The sequence below is a fragment of the Anas acuta genome, chromosome Z, assembly GCF_963932015.1.
Source record: "Anas acuta chromosome Z, bAnaAcu1.1, whole genome shotgun sequence".
NCBI lineage: Eukaryota > Metazoa > Chordata > Aves > Anseriformes > Anatidae > Anas > Anas acuta.
The window spans coordinates 54,891,759-54,907,711 of NC_089017.1; the positions used below are offsets into that span (position 1 = coordinate 54,891,759).

The 15,953-nt window shown below is 40.2% G+C and overlaps 1 protein-coding gene across 2 annotated transcripts in view; it reads right to left on the reverse strand.

Annotated features, from left to right (window-relative positions):
• Positions 1-7,533: 7,533 nt before the first annotated feature.
• PJA2 (praja ring finger ubiquitin ligase 2) overlaps positions 7,534-15,953 on the reverse strand; it is a 33,600-nt gene continuing 25,180 nt past the window's right edge. For both annotated transcript variants that reach the window (XM_068666883.1, XM_068666884.1), the window contains 3 exons: positions 12,010-12,124; positions 11,560-11,678; positions 7,534-10,228 (listed from right to left, as the gene is read on the reverse strand). In XM_068666883.1, the coding sequence (XP_068522984.1) occupies positions 10,178-10,228; positions 11,560-11,678; positions 12,010-12,124 (285 nt within the window). In that variant the 3' untranslated portion in view covers positions 7,534-10,177. The remainder of the gene's footprint in view (positions 10,229-11,559; positions 11,679-12,009; positions 12,125-15,953) is intronic.

The window sequence follows — 15,953 nt, forward strand, 5'->3', positions numbered from 1 at the left end:
ACCTTCTTAGAGGCTTGGGTTTGGCAAGCTGAAGACAGTTCTGCTTCACAGCTGAGAAAAAGGCTTGTTTTTACTTTGTTTCAAAATCTGATTAAGAAAAACAACCAACCAACCAACCAAAAACAAACAAACAAACAAACAAAAAAAAAAACACCCACAACTGGACTGTAATCCTGTTTACACTATATTTCCTTTTTGTTACCTAGTAAATCTTTTCTTATTCCTAAAAGCTTTTTCTATGCCTCAAGAGCACAATATAACTCTGGTATGGATGAAAATTCTGCCCTTTGAATTTTAGCCCATCATTAAACTCTCATATTTACTAATTAATAACCATCATTAGTTGCTTTTTCTTATGATATACACCTCAAAACAAGGTATTTATCTACTGAGAGGCTTAACACTGAGAAAAATCAGTTATGTGGAATTTTAGGACAATGAAGATCTGTAAGTATAGATTTTGCTTATTAGCCTATGAAGAAAAAAAAGCTTATTCTCCCCATAATATTCCTTCTCTTGCCAAAATAATGATGTGTCTTAGTTGTTTGCATGCACCATATTGACTGAAGTACTACACGATCAATGTATTTTCCTATCTCTTTTCTCTTGTGAATATCCTAAAACACACAACACAAAATGCAGGTGAAAGTGTAGATTAGAGAAACAAAGAGATAAAGTAAAACTCAAATTATGGAACTCTTTTGTTTTTCTCCTATCTTTGACATTTTTCAGATCGGAATACCTACAGCAACAAATTCACCTATAGCACTAAATTTACAGTATCAATTCAGATGTGCTCACAGCATTACTCTGTCACACTGAAAGACTGCCCTATTAAAAGGAGAATGTGCAATGGAATTCCTATGGCTGTGTACATTTGTTTTATGAAAGAATAAATGTAAGTCTGATGCTACTGCTTTAAAATGTGTCACTTACAGCGATAGTCTTAAATTAATTCACTAAAACACAATGAGCCTTTTTAGGACTGATAATTTTGCAAGTTCAAAACAAAAGATAATGTACCTGGAAATATATCTTGAAAGCATATATTAAAATTACATCTGTACAAATATATAATTTTCTCAGCAAAATATCGTCCTTTCCACCACTTAAAATCATCTGACAGATTTTACTCTCACACATAGGAAAGAGAACTTTTTGGTTTTTAATTATTACTTTATGGTGTATTTGAGGATTTATACATGAGCTCATGACAACATGTTGAAGCCTTATATTCCATTGATTCTGACAGTTGCCAAATTCTGTTTTGGATAGCTTGGACAGGATTTAAATGACTAGGTAGCAGAAATAACAATAACAACTGGGGGCACCTTGGGACTCCTGATCACTGATTTTACCTTTGATATTAAATTTACACAGCTGAAGGATACATAGAAATGACTGTCACCTGGTTTCTCTCCTGTGTTAATACAGCTCTATCCACTAATATTTGCTGACTGATCTACGGTTCACTATGGAAAAAAACAAACACACATAATCAATTTAAAAAAGGCACTCTTTGGACACCTTCAGTTTTCAAAAAAACTTTGTTACCTCTGCCTCAAGAAAAAAAGCATCAAAGAGAAAAAAAAGTATATATAAATATATAATTTTTATATATTACGTGTATATATATATAATATATATATATTTTTTTTTTCAAGGTAAAAGAACAGCCAGACAAACAAGGATTATTATTATTATTATTATTATTATTATTATTATTAATAATAATAATAATAATAATAATTTTGTTTTCTGCTTGGCTTCTTGGGCTAGAACAAACTTACCAGAGACACTTCTTTCAGTGATGATAAGCCCTTTTTATTGTCCAACAAAGTACTGGCCAGTTTCAACTCTAATTAAGCTTTGTCCACATACACTTGCTTTCAGTAACCTTCTGCCCCACCTTCTTGATTTCCAACATTTTGGAATCACCTGCTCCTGTGCTCTTATGAGGTGGCACTTAAAAAGTGACTAGCACTAACAGTCACCAACATCTCCAAAAGCAGTTTTGCAGAGGACCTTACTAACAAGTTCCCTCAGCAGCCTGAAGTCAGCTCTCACTTGTGGTGTAACCCAGCAGGCAGCTAAGCACCACGCAGCTGTTTGCTTGCTCCTCCTCAACAGTGGGACTGGGGAGAGAATTGTGAGGAAAAAAAAAGGGGAGGGGGGGGGCAAAAATATCATGGGCTGAGATAAAGACAGTTTAAAAGGACAGAAAACTAAGGGAAAAAAATACTAATGATAAAAGAACTTATAAGGCAGTTGATGCACAATACAATTACTTACCACTTGCTGACTGATGCCCAGTCAGAACCTAAGCAGTGGCAGCCCTCCCTGGCCAACTCCCCCCCAGCTGTTATTGCTGAGCACAACACCACACAGTATGGGACATCCCTCTGGCCAGCTTGGGCCAGCTGTCCTGGCTGTGTCCCCTCCCAGTTCTTGGTGCACCCCCAGCCTCCTCGCTGGCAGGGCAGCACCAGAAGCTGAAAAGTCCTTGGTTCTGTGCGAGCACTACTCTGCAATAACTAAATCATCAGTGTGTTATCAGCATTATTCTCATCCTAAATTCAAAACACAGCACCACACCAGCTACTAGGAAGAATATCAACTCTATCCCAGCTGAAACTAGGACATCCCCATACCCACGACTGAAGTTTTGGTGGCAGTTTTCCTTCTATCACCAACGATTTGCAACCCAACTACCATGTGGTCACTATGGCCAGGATGGCCTTATCACCACTCCACCCACAAGGCCCTCTCTGTGTACAAACAACAGCAGATCTAGGAGGGCACCTTTCCTCATCGGCTCCCTTAGTACCTGTACCAAGAAGTTATCACCAAGGTGTTTTAGGAATCTCCTGTTTCTATCAGCTGTGTGGTATTCCCAGTTAACATTTGGCATGTTGAAGTAATCCATAAGGACAAGGGCCACTCATGGAGCAGTTTCTTTTAGTTCTGTATAACTCATCGGTGTCATCATCCCATCTGGGTGGCATGTAGTAGACTGCCCCAACAATACCTCAAGAGCCTTTGTGGCTCTCTATATTAGAGAATCTTTCGATGTTGTAGAAGTCGAGGCTGGGAATGACAAGGTCGAATCCCTTTGGGTTAGGATCAGCGGGAAGGCCAACAAGGCTAGCGTCCTGGTCAGGGTCTGTTATAGACCACCGAACCAGGATGAGGAGACGGATGAGGAATTCTACAGGCAGCTGACAGAAGTTGCGAAATCGTCGGTGCTTGTTCTCGTGGGGGACTTCAACTTCCCTGACATATCCTGGAAGCACAACACAGCCCAGAGAAAGCAGTCTAGGAGGTTTCTGGAGACCGTGGAAGATAGCTTCCTGACACAGCTGGTTAGTGAACCTACCATGGGTGGTGCCCCGCTAGACCTTCTCTTCACAAATAGAGAAGGACTGGTGGAGGATGTGGTTGTTGGGAGCTGTCTTGGGCAGAGTGACCATGAAATGGTGGAGTTCTCTATTCTTGGCGAGGCCAGGAAGGGGACCAGTAAAACCTCTGTATTGGACTTCCGGAGGGCTGACTTTGTGCTGCTGAGGACACTGGTTGTAGCCTTGGGAGGTGGTTCTAAAGGGCAGAGGAGTCCAGAAAGGCTGGGCGCTCTTCAAGAGGGAAATCCTAATGGCGCAGGAGCGGTCTGTTCCCATGTGCCCAAAGATGAGCCAGAGGGGAAGAAGGCCAGCCTGGCTCAACAGAGAATTGTGGTTTGAGTTTAGGAGAAAAAAGAGGGTTTATAATCTTTGGAAAAGAGGGCAGGCCACTAGGGAGGACTATAAGGATGTTGTGAGGTTGTGCAGGGACAAAATTAGAAAGGCCAAAGCTCATCTGGAGCTCAATCTGGCTACTGCCGTTAAAAATAACAAAAAATGTTTTTATAAATACATCAACACAAAAAGGAGGACTAAGGAAAATCTCCATCCTTTACTAGATATGGCGGGAAAAAGGAGGACTAAGGAAAATCTCCATCCTTTACTAGATATGGCGGGAAACTTAGTTACAAAAGATGAGGAAAAGGCAGAGGCGCTTAATGCCTTCTTTGCCTCAGTCTTTAGCGGCAATACTGGTTGTTCTCTGGATACCCAGTACCCTGAGCTGGCGGAAGGGGATGGGGCACAGAATGTGGCCCTCACTATCCAGGAGGAAATGGTTGGTGACCTGCTACAGCACTTGGATGTGCACAAGTCGATGGGGCCGGATGGGATCCACCCAAGGGTACTGAGAGAACTAGCAGAGGAGCTGGCCAAGCCCCTACCCATCATTTATCAGCAGTCCTTGCTATCGGGGGAGGTCCCAGTTGACTGGCGGCTAGCAAACGTGACGCCCATCTACAAGAAGGGCTGGAGGACAGACATTAAGATATGAAGATATGAAGACATGAAGATATTAATGAGGAGCTGGTCCTCATTAATATCTTCATTGATGATCTGGATGAGTACACCCTCGGTAAGTTCGCAGATGACACCAAGTTAGGTGCGTGTGTTGATCCGCTCGAGGGTAGGAAGGCTCTGCAGGAGGATCTGGATAGGTTGCACCAATGGGCTGAGGTCAACTGCATGAAGTTCAACAAGGCCAAGTGCCAGGTCCTGTGCCTGGGATGCAATAACCCCAAGCAGAGCTACAGGCTGGGAGATGAGTGGTTGGAGAGCTGCCAGGCAGAGAAGGACCTGGGAGTGATGGTGGACAGTTGGCTGAATATGAGCCAGCAGTGTGCTCAGGTGGACAAGAAGGCCAATGGCATCCTGGCTTGTATCAGAAACAGTGTGGCCAGCAGGGCTAGGGAGGTGATCGTCCCCCTGTACTCAGCTCTGGTGAGGCCGCACCTTGAGTACTGTGTTCAGTTTTGGGCCCCTCGCTACAAGAAGGACATCGAGGTGCTTGAGCAGGTCCAACGAAGGGTGACGAAGCTGTTGAGGGGCCTGGAGAACAAGTCCTACGAGGAGTGGCTGAGGGAGCTGGGCTTGTTCAGCCTGGAGAAGAGGAGGCTCAGGGGCGACCTTATTGCTCTCTACAGATACCTTAAAGGAGGCTGTAGCGAGGTGGGGGTTGGCCTGTTCTCCCACGTGCCTGGTGACAGGACGAGGGGGAATGGGCTAAAGTTGCACCAGGGGAGTTTTAGGTTGGATGTTAGGAAGAACTTCTTTACCGAAAGGGTTGTTAGACACTGGAACAGGCTGCCCAGGGAGGTGGTGGAGTCACCATCCCTGGAGGTCTTTAAAAGACATTTAGATGTAGAGCTTAGGGATATGGTTTAGTGGGGACTGTTATTGTTAGGTCAGTGGTTGGACTCGATGATCTTGAGGTCTCTTCCAACCCAGAAATTCTGTGATTCTGTGAATACCTGCTTTATTGGTTTGTCCCTTAATCCTTACCCAGAGGCTCTCAAACATACCATCATTGTCTGCAAGCTCGGTACAGCTTAGCCCTTCCGTTACATGCAGCACCACCACCCTGCCTCACCTGCCCTGCCTATCCCTTCTGAAGAGCCTGTAACCATCCATCGTAACATACCAGTCACAGGACTCTTCCCACCAGATCTGCTTACACCAACAATATTCACAGAATCACAGAATCATCTAGGTTCGAATAGACGTCCAAGATCACCGAGTCCAACCTCTGACCTAACACTATCCACTCGATCCCCTCGTCCAGGTCATCGATAAAGATGTTAAAGAGGACTGGCCCAGTACTAAAACCTGAGGAATGCCACTAGTGACTGGCCTCCAACTGGATTTGGCTCCATTCCCCACAACGTTCTGGGCCCGGCTATCCAGCCAGTTTTTAACCCAGTGAAGCGTATGTCAGTCCAAGCCACGAGAAGCCAGTTTCTTGAGGAGAATAGTGTGGGTAACAGTGTCAAAAGCCTTGCTGTAGTCAAGGTAGACCACATCCACAGCCTTTCCCTCATCCACCCAGCGTGTCACTTTATCATAGGAGATAGGTTCGTCAAGCAGGAAAATGTTGTGGCTCTGGGACTGAGCCATGGCTCCGAGCTCCTCTTGCTTGTCCCTCACACCGTGTGCATCGGTGTAGAAACACTTCAAATCTGCTCCGAGGTACCTGGCACCTCACAGAGCTGGCTGATGGGCCTCACTGTTACACAGGCCTTCAAATTTTGGCGTGCTGTCATATAGCTTATCACCAGAGAGGCTATTTTTATCCCCTTCCCCCTTCAAATCTAGTTTAAAGCTCTATTGATCAGCCCTGATAACTCCTGTGCAAATATCTTTCAAAAATCTTTTAAAAAGCAATGCAAAGAAAATATCCTGAACATGCTCGGAGCAGGAAAGGACTGCTCACTCGAAATAGAAAAAGATTGTTTGGGTTTTGCACACTGCTAGGCTGAGATTTGTTTGTTTGTTTTATGGCCAAGTCTCATAAGATACGGAGCAGATAGTTCCCTCACCGAACAAAAGGTCACTCTGATGCTCACCGAATCCAGGCCTGGAGAGCTGAGCCTGAACACTGATGCACTTGAGCTGTACTTTCGGGCAGGATGCATGGCACCATTGCATGCATGCAGAACGCCGAGGGCAGATTTACTTTAGACGAAGTATGAAAATTCAAGGGACAAAGTGGCACCACATGCTGAGGCTATGAGGCCGTCAAGCACCAGAGCTAACCGCACACCAAGTGCCACTCGATAAGTGGAGTCACTGGTGCAGAGCCCTGGAATAGCCACGGCTGGTGAACTCGGGTAGAAGAAAAACTGCCTGTAGCAAGAGCTTCAGCTCAGCACTTCCAATCTGAGCCAGGACTGAAAAAAATAAGACAAGAATCATATTTTTGCAGCTCTTACCAATAAAACAGCCCCCACCACTGCCTCCTCCAGATGTTGTTAAGCACTGAACAACAAAGCATAGAGGGATGGAGGGAGTGGAACAGGAACCTTCTGTAATTTAAAGCAGGCATTTCCAGACCTGTGAGTGTTAACAGGCAGCATCCCAAGTAACCTGAACTGAAATCATAAGACGTGCACTGCCACAACTAAACATAACTACCCCTTCAACTTGAAGGAGGTTTTCTTCATGTTAAGTTAGCTGCTTTCACTACATGCGTTTACAAAATATATGTTGCCTGCACATCTAATAGCTGAAAGAGATTAAAAATCTGCCAAAATTAGAAAGGAGCAAACAAAACAAAAAGACTATTTGTTTTAAGCAAAATATCCAAAACACTCCACATTTTGAATTCAGAAAGAAAGTGCTTTATTATGTTTAATAAACAGTTCACATCTTGAAGAAACTTTTTGCACAATGATTTTTGGATTTCTTAGAAATTATTCTAAATAGGTAATTTGTCTATCCACTGTTATGGTCTCCTTTAGACTTCTAATGTAGATGCTTCCAGTTTACCAGTGCATATAAAGACAATACAAACATTTAGTAGTAGCAAGCTTGCTTTTAACATTTGCTTCTTCATTCCGCTTGAATATTTGGTTTTACATAACATAGCAAACATTTTCTTCCAGTAGCTAGAAAGTTTACCAGAGAACTCCCTTTGAGCAAATTATTATTTTTTTCTTAGGAAAACATTATACTTTGCAAGGCCTTCAGATGAACTAGGCCCACTTTAACCAAACAATTTTAAATTTGAAGCATGAACCACTTAGTCTGCACAGCAATCTGATGCAATTTTATATACCAAAAAGTCAGACATTTGGACAAATAATCCAAATTTCTGGATCATGATTCTTCCTAGGTGTTGCAGTACAATTCTGGGAACCTGAGCATGACCTAACATATACTTTTCAGACACCCTGCTGAAGGTCTTTCATCTGTAAGTGATGCCTCTACATTCAAGTTAAATTTGAACAAACAAAGCTTGAACACATTTCTCAGGCAGTTTTTTATTGGTTGTTTACAAATCGGAAGATTCCAGTACTGAGGCCAGCAATAGACAAGGAGGGAAAAAGCCCAACAGCTGCTTCTTTCTTAACTCAACACTGCTGGGTAAGCCTGGAATCAAACTAGCAAGAGCACTTCCAGATTTTGCCCCAGAAGCTGGAGTAATCCTCTTTACAAAACACTGTTCTTAAGGGATTAAACGAAGACCTGCACACTGTGCTATACTGTACTGTCCAGACTGAAACAGAACACAGACTGGTTTAAGTACCTGCAGTTGCTGCAGAGTGAAGCTACTGATAACACCCTCAAGAACAAGTCTGATATTATTAGGCAGTAAAACTCACCCTTCTGCTGGTCTGCTTCCTCCCCCAGCTGGGAATATGAATGTCTTCATTTATACTTTGTCTGAAATGTACCTACATCCCCTAAAGATCCTGGAACAACATTAAGGGCAGCATTAACTCTTCATCATCTGGAGTACTTGGTAGTTACAGATCATTCAGCACTGGTTTCTAATAGAGATATGGAAAAATTATAGTGCTTCTTGGAAGAGAATGAAGTGTCCCAGTGAGCATGCCTGTAAGCATATGTTCAGCATATGTTCCTTGTCACATTTTCCCCAATCCTGCTGATGGCAACTGCAGGGACTATAGAGTTTTACTACAAAAAATAAGGAGCTGTACTAACCATGCTTCTACCACTTTTCACCAATATCCAATTGTTGGCGTTTCCTTGTACTCCACAGTTTGGAACTGCATCATCTAAATTCTCATGAATATACCAATGTCAGCTGCTATCCATTCTTTGTTCTGCTGCACTCCAAAAACTACACTATAGTGTATCCCTCAAAATAAAACAAGTGTTACTGTCTTTGACCACTATTTAAAGAAAAAAAAAAAAAAAAAGATATATTTGTAAGGAATGACACTGATGACAGCAATAATCTAAGCACTAAGGAAGAGCTACTGTAATACTTTCTCAATCACTCTTCCTTTCCAAGAGCTTCATTCAAGCTAATAGTTACTGGAAGAAACTAATTGTTTTACGACTGTTTGGACACGATCCCTTTTATATTATTCCCACTGCAGGAATCACATGTCTATCCAAGAGCCACAGAAGAGATTTGCACAGGTATTAGTACATATCCACAGATCAAAATCTTAACTTCCTGCACTCTAAGAGTAACTTCAGCATACAAAAAAAACTTTAAGGGACATATAGTATTATTTAGAGAAATGCGTTCTAGAAACTAGTCTTTTCTCCTTTAGAATATTAAGTATAGCATAACCTACTGAAACAAGTACAAACACTAGAAACATTCTTTAATTTCTGAAATAGCTTCATTGGAGTTATCTTAATTGAAAAATACATTTGAATACATGGCTATTAGGTAGGTAATGTTCTTACTACTTTGTTCAGATTTAAGACTCCAAAAGAAAAATATTTTAATTACAACTGTTTTAGGAAAGTAAACCCACCCCTTACATATAAGAAAAAATAAATACATCTAATAGTGAGAGGGTGTACGTGCATGAAGGAGAAAGTGCAGGAGACCTACTTAATACAGTGGAATTTAAGCAGAACTTGAAGGAAACAGCTGCCCAGCTTTTATGGATTCAGCCTCTTAGAAATTAAGAATATCGTGTATTGAAGTTCCAAAGTTCATATACTTATTCAGGACCTAGTCTTAAAAATAGTATTAGCATTTGTAAAAAAAAGTCCAGGTATCAGCAATATAACAGCATTTCTGATAGTATGAAGAAAGTTTATATAGAATAAAGGGGTAAGGTAGCGTTTCTCGGTGAAACTTATTTCCAGTGAAACCAAACTGTACTGTTGTCAAAGAAGATCTTTGCATTTGATGTAAAAAAGACATCCCTTACAGTCAGTCATTGGCAAATAGATCAGTTATGAAAAACAGATAAGCATAACTTCAGTAAGCTACAACTGCACTGCAGTTGCAGAAACTTAGAGAGGCAGTGCCACATTAATTATCTGTTTGGACAAATTTATCATAATACAAGCTTCAGACTTTAGAAATTTAAAGTATTGCAAACCTAAATAAGTTTATAAATTCTAGCATCTTCTTCTTAAACTTAAATATATAACATATGAAGTATTTTACATGTAATATTTTATATATAATTGTTTTTTCTTTTTTTTGTAATTTAACAGGCAAAGTTAACATTTTTATTTTGGCGCAGGAGACTTCATTTCAGATGCTAGAGTTTGGAGCTCTTGTAACATTCTGAACAGAAGATGGAAGAATCATTATCAGATAGAAAGGGAGCAGTTGTAGCAGCTGTTTAAGGATCCACGGGTGCAAGCACGTGGCGACAAATAGGGCATGTTCCCGACTACAAGAAAGAGAGGAAAAAAGTGGGTCATTCACATAGTTTGCATTCAGTTTCATTGAAAAGCTCAAGTTTATGATCTACAAAGTATTAAATGTCTTAACAACAGTACTGTCTCAAAGCCACACTTGACAGGACAGATAACTGGAGCTAAGAAATCTCGTATCTCTGATGAAAGGTACATTTTGTTCTTATACCAGGTATATGAAAGTTACATCAGACTCGAGCAAGGTCTTCTTCAAAGTGAGGATTTTACATTTGGGAACTCTTATGTTTGCCCCATTACTCCAATGAAAAACTTTGTACAACCCAAATCTAACAAAAGTATTACATCATAGTCATCAGCAAGAGCAGTTTACTGTGGCAGCAGAAAAAAGTAAGGTGTAATACAAGCAATATTTACCTTGAAATCAACACTGTCATGGTACAAAAAATATAAACCCACCAAGAATTCATGCTACAGGTCATCTGATCTCCCTAGTCTGAATCAATTAGCCTTTTTTGTTTAGTTCCTGAGGAAGTGATGCATTACCTTGTATGCTCAGCACTATTTCTAACAAACTATTTGAGAGCCATCAAGTCCGGGTTCATTCTGTCTGTAAAGCAGGGTGCAAGTGTGTGGACAAAAATACTAGTAAATCAATTACAGTTTTTAGTCTCATCTCAGCACGATGCTCAATATTTTGAGGGAAAAACTAATTACAAATGATTAAAAAATCTAATGCAATTGGTTTACTATAGGTTCACATTGCAAATTAGTCTACATGTATTCCAGCAGATTCTTACTTCCTCTTTATTTCTTCAAGATTATCTGTTAAAACAATTGGGCCTGACACATTCTGGCAGGACAGGCAGGACAGATACTTGGTTCTCTTCAGAGAAAACCAAGCCATTATCTTCACTTCAAGGAGGGGTATAGTAAAGAAAACTTCTCTTAACCAAGTGAAGTATAGCATCTGTCTTCTTCATTCTTACTGAAAGCAAACCAAGTTTTTCCACACAAAAGTCCTCTCCCATTAAAACACCACTACACTCCAGTCTACATAAATAAGCATTCAGATTTAAGGATTTATAGTAATCAGTTTATTTATACGAATAATATTTACATTATTAACACCCATGCCTAACAAAGGCCAGGTCATTCCCCTTCAGGTGATTATGGATATAAATTAATCTCCTCATTTGCATTAGAGCTTGGTCCCATAGTGCATATAAATAACAGGTAGTTATTTCATGGCATTTCCTCCTACTTTTTCTACAGGTTTTAATAGGTTTCCTACTAGAACACAAGTACTCAAAAAAAAAAAAAAAACAAACCATCCTGTTTCAATTACCTTCTGTAACCAAAGAGTGACACAGAGCTTGTGAAACAAATGATGACAGGGTAGCTCTGTTATGATTTCATCTTTCACATATTCATTGAAGCAGATAGTACAGCAACACTGGTCTTGACCTACAGCCATGAAATAGAAAAAGCATTAGGTTTTGGGTGTTGTTTTTTTTTTTTTTATTATTTTTATTTTTACATCTAACATTAACTGAAGCTAAAATCAATGTATACCAAAATTATCAATAATGCAATAATTACGAAATACAATCACACTACTGAAGATTAATTTTCCAAACTGACCAAGGTTATATTCAGTCTAGATCAAAATTCAAAACCTTACAACAGCCTTGTCAGCTGCATAGTACATTAAAATACTATATCTATGCTAATATAAAAAGCTAAGTTTGTTCTTATAAACTTTACAGAAATTAATTCTTAATTGTTTTGTCCATACCATTACGGTCATCCGTGATGATAATCTGTGGCAGACAATCTATGCTTTCTTTAGGAGCTGGTGGATGCGCCTGTTGATCATCAACTGCAAGAGATTCCAAATGTGCCAGAGCGTTCTGAAAAGGGTGAGCAGAGACCAAATTCTTACTCACTTTACATTTTTCCATATAAAAACAAATAAGAAAAGAAACCCCGTCAGACTAAGCATTACATCATTTTTATTTTTATAATGAATGAGCTGAAACGGAAGGTCAAAACAGTAACAGCTTGTTTTTAAGACTTCTCAGAATATCAGGACAGACTCACAACTTATTCTGTAATGAATGTTTGCTCGTGTTACAAAATTTCAGAAAAGAGAACAAGTCAAAAATGCAATAAAACTTGCCAGTACATTTCATTACATTTCATGTTCCGGAAGGAAAAGTTTATTAATTTGTTTCTTGGCTTCAACTACAGCATTACTCAGATATGAAAAATATCATGTACCTGGGCTAATGTAAGCATTCTCAATGGAAGCATTCAGGAAAAAAGCAGGATCCACAGAGATGTTTCTCATCTGTGTAAGATAGCCTGCTCTTTGAATTCATCCTGTTTTGAAACTTAAAATCTCATTTTTCATCATACAAAACCACTATGAATCCAATGCCAAAGCAGGCCAATTTGATGTTTATATCATACATTCAACCACCTAAGACACTGGAAGGGAAAGGATCTTCAGCAAAAAAAAAAAAAAAAAAAAAGCATAGCAAGAAAGCAAATATAGCAAATCCAGGTTCTAAGAAATGTACAAGATATACCTGATGAAGCAATCAATACAGCAGACTAAACAAACTGAAGAGCTACAAACACGTAAGCACTGAGTTCATATCCCGAATGAACTATGCACAGCCCTCAAGTACAACTACTTTCTGTTCTAATCAGGATGAAATGCATTTATTCTAATAGACAAACTTCCAGGCAAGAATTTTAAGAGAAACTGCCATTTTTATAGTGTCAGTGGTTTACCTAATAACTGAAAAACAAACTGAAAAAAAAAAAAAAAAAAAGAAATATTGGGTTACTTTCAAGAGTCTTTCCTCTGGATCTTTACAGAAGGTTATCAGCTGCAGCCTGACTACATATCTGCTCTTGTCAGAGTGGTAAGGTAGCTCCAGCAACGATTCCACCTAACAGCTTTACACCTACAGTCAAATATTTGTGGCAACACAGATCAGCATGAGCTAACAAATACTTCAAGCTCCTACTGCCACAAGTATTCTCACTACAAATGCCAGTTTAAAGCAAACCCTGGAACAGTTCGGTGTGGTGGAGTACACAAGTCTACCTGCAAAACAAGTACCTTCCTCAAATTCAACAGCTTAAAACCGTTCTGTTCTGCCACAACAGACAATGCTGCCTTACTACCATTAGGATAACTTCAGTATTTGCAATGGTATTTTGCTACTGCTGTGAAGGTCTGAGAATAACTTGTAGGTGGTAGTATTGTAGTTAATCTAATTAAATACTACAGCTGGAAAAGCTAGATAAGCTCCAAGGCAGACAGAAGGATGCAGTATTACCTGTGTCAAACCTCTGTGCCTATATCCAATATTAGCACAACAAAACAGAAAACAATTTACATTGTACTGTTTGCTTTTTGAAAGCTACATAACAAGCACCACAGATGGAAAGCCTCACAATGACTTGAAGTGATGTTTAAAACTACATCTTCAAAAAAAGCAAACCAAAGAAAGGTCCATTTTATAACTTTTCTAACTTTGGTTTCAAGGCTTCAGAGATACCCTAATTTTCTCTTATTTCATATGTGACTGTTTACTGCTCCATGTTCCATAAGCCACATGTTGGACACTACTAAAACCAGGGGTGTTATGGGCTACAGGTGTGTGAGCACCTCACAGCTATGTACCAGCACAGGAAATACTCAGAAATTAAAATCACTAACAGTGCAGGCACACCCCACCTGCTCTATACTGATACTCTAACACTCCCAGCTAAGTTACTTCTTTAAAAAGTGATAGTAAAAAAAAAAAAAAAAAAAAAAAAAAAAAAAAACCAACCCACATACATAGATCATTAAGGACAAACTACTTAGCAGAACCCAAGAGTCTTATAGAACATGGCTTTTTTTTTGATTGCTTTTAATATGCATTTGCTTTTTCTCCCTTCCAGATCTCACAGTTGTGACAGAATTCTCCCTTCCCTCATCACCCAGGTATAGCAAATTTGTTTTGCTGGATAGTTTTTTTTTTTTTTTTCCCAGAAAACTGAACTATAATAGACTACAATAACAAGTAATGTCATCACAGGTGAGCTGTCTAGTTGAAGAATTTACTAGTTTCTTTAGGTAACAGAGCTGTGTGGGACTTACAAAGGGGGATTAAGTAAATCAGTAACAGGCTGAATAAGGTCACAGTTTTTGGACAAATTTTTAATGTTTTAATTAAGAACTCAATCCAACCTGTTCACCAAAACAGAGAAATAGAATCAGAGAATGGTTTGGGTTGGAAGGGACCTTCATGACTTTCTAACTCTAACCCCCTGCCATGGGCAGGGACACCTCCCACCAGACCAGGTTGCCCAAAGCCCCATCCAGCCTGGCCTTGAGCACCTCCAGGGATGGGGCATCCACAGCTTCTCTGGGCAGCCTGTGCCAGGGCCTCATCACCCTCTGAGTGGAGAATTTCGTCTTTATGTCCGATCTGAAGCTAGCCTCTTTTAGTTTTAAATCATTACCCCTTGTTCTGTCACTACATTCCCTGGTAAGAAGTCCCTCCCCACCTTTCCTGTGGTACTGGAAAGCCACTCTAAGGTCTTCCTGGAGTCTTCTCTTCTTTTTTTTTTGCTCACCAGTATCCCCAAGTCCTTCTCCACAGGTCTACTCTCAATTCATTCATCACCCCACCTGACATCATCACCCATCATCACCCACTGACACTGGTGATTGCTCCAGCCCAGATGAAGGACCTTGCACTTGACTTTGTTGAACTTCATGAGGTTTGCAGAAGTCCACCTCTCAAGCCTGTCAAGATTCCCCTTGAGGGTGTCCCTTCACTCCAATTTGTCAGCCATACCACTGAGCTTGTCATCATCCACAAGCTTACTGACTACACTCAATCCCACTGTCCATGCTGCTGACAAGTGTTCAATAATACTGGTCCTAATTCAGACCCCTGAGGAACACCACATCACTAGTCTCCACCTGGACATTGAGCTACTGATCACAGCTTTTCCAGTGCAAACATAGAAACAATTCCTTATCCACTGAATAGTCCATCCACCACATCCATTTATCTCCATTTTAGACAAGGATGTCATGCAGGACTGTATGAAGTGCTTTGCATAAGCCCAGATAGATGACATCAGTTGCTTTCCTCATACACCAGTGCTGTAAACCCATTGTAGAAGGTCACCAAATTTGTCAGGCAAGATTTGCCCTTTTTGGAGCTGTAACGGCTGTCACCAGTCACCTCTATTTTCCATAGCTTGCAGGGAAAGCAAGCTCCATGACCTTGCTGGGCATACAGGTGAGACTGACTGGTGTGCAGTTCCCCAGGCTTTCCTTTCCGCCCCCCCCCCTTTTTAAGAATGAGGGCATTATTTCATCTTTTTCAGAGACACAGTACTTTAAGCTAGATAAAACTTAGACTTCTATATTATGAAACCTCTGGTGCAGAAATACCTCATCACCCAAGAAACAAATGGGTTAGTTTAAAGTCACAACAGAAGCAGAGGTGCAGTGCACATCTTCTGTAAGGTAGAATCAGACTAAGCAAGATTTAAATTACATGTTGGCCCTAAAGACAGATCTAAATAACACTAAACACTAAAACAGTGTAACTGACAACTAGGTGAAAGTATTTTTGAATACTTGGACTACAAATACCACAACAAGAACAAGTATTCTATTGGAAAGCTGTTATAAATATACAGATAATATGCCTGGGT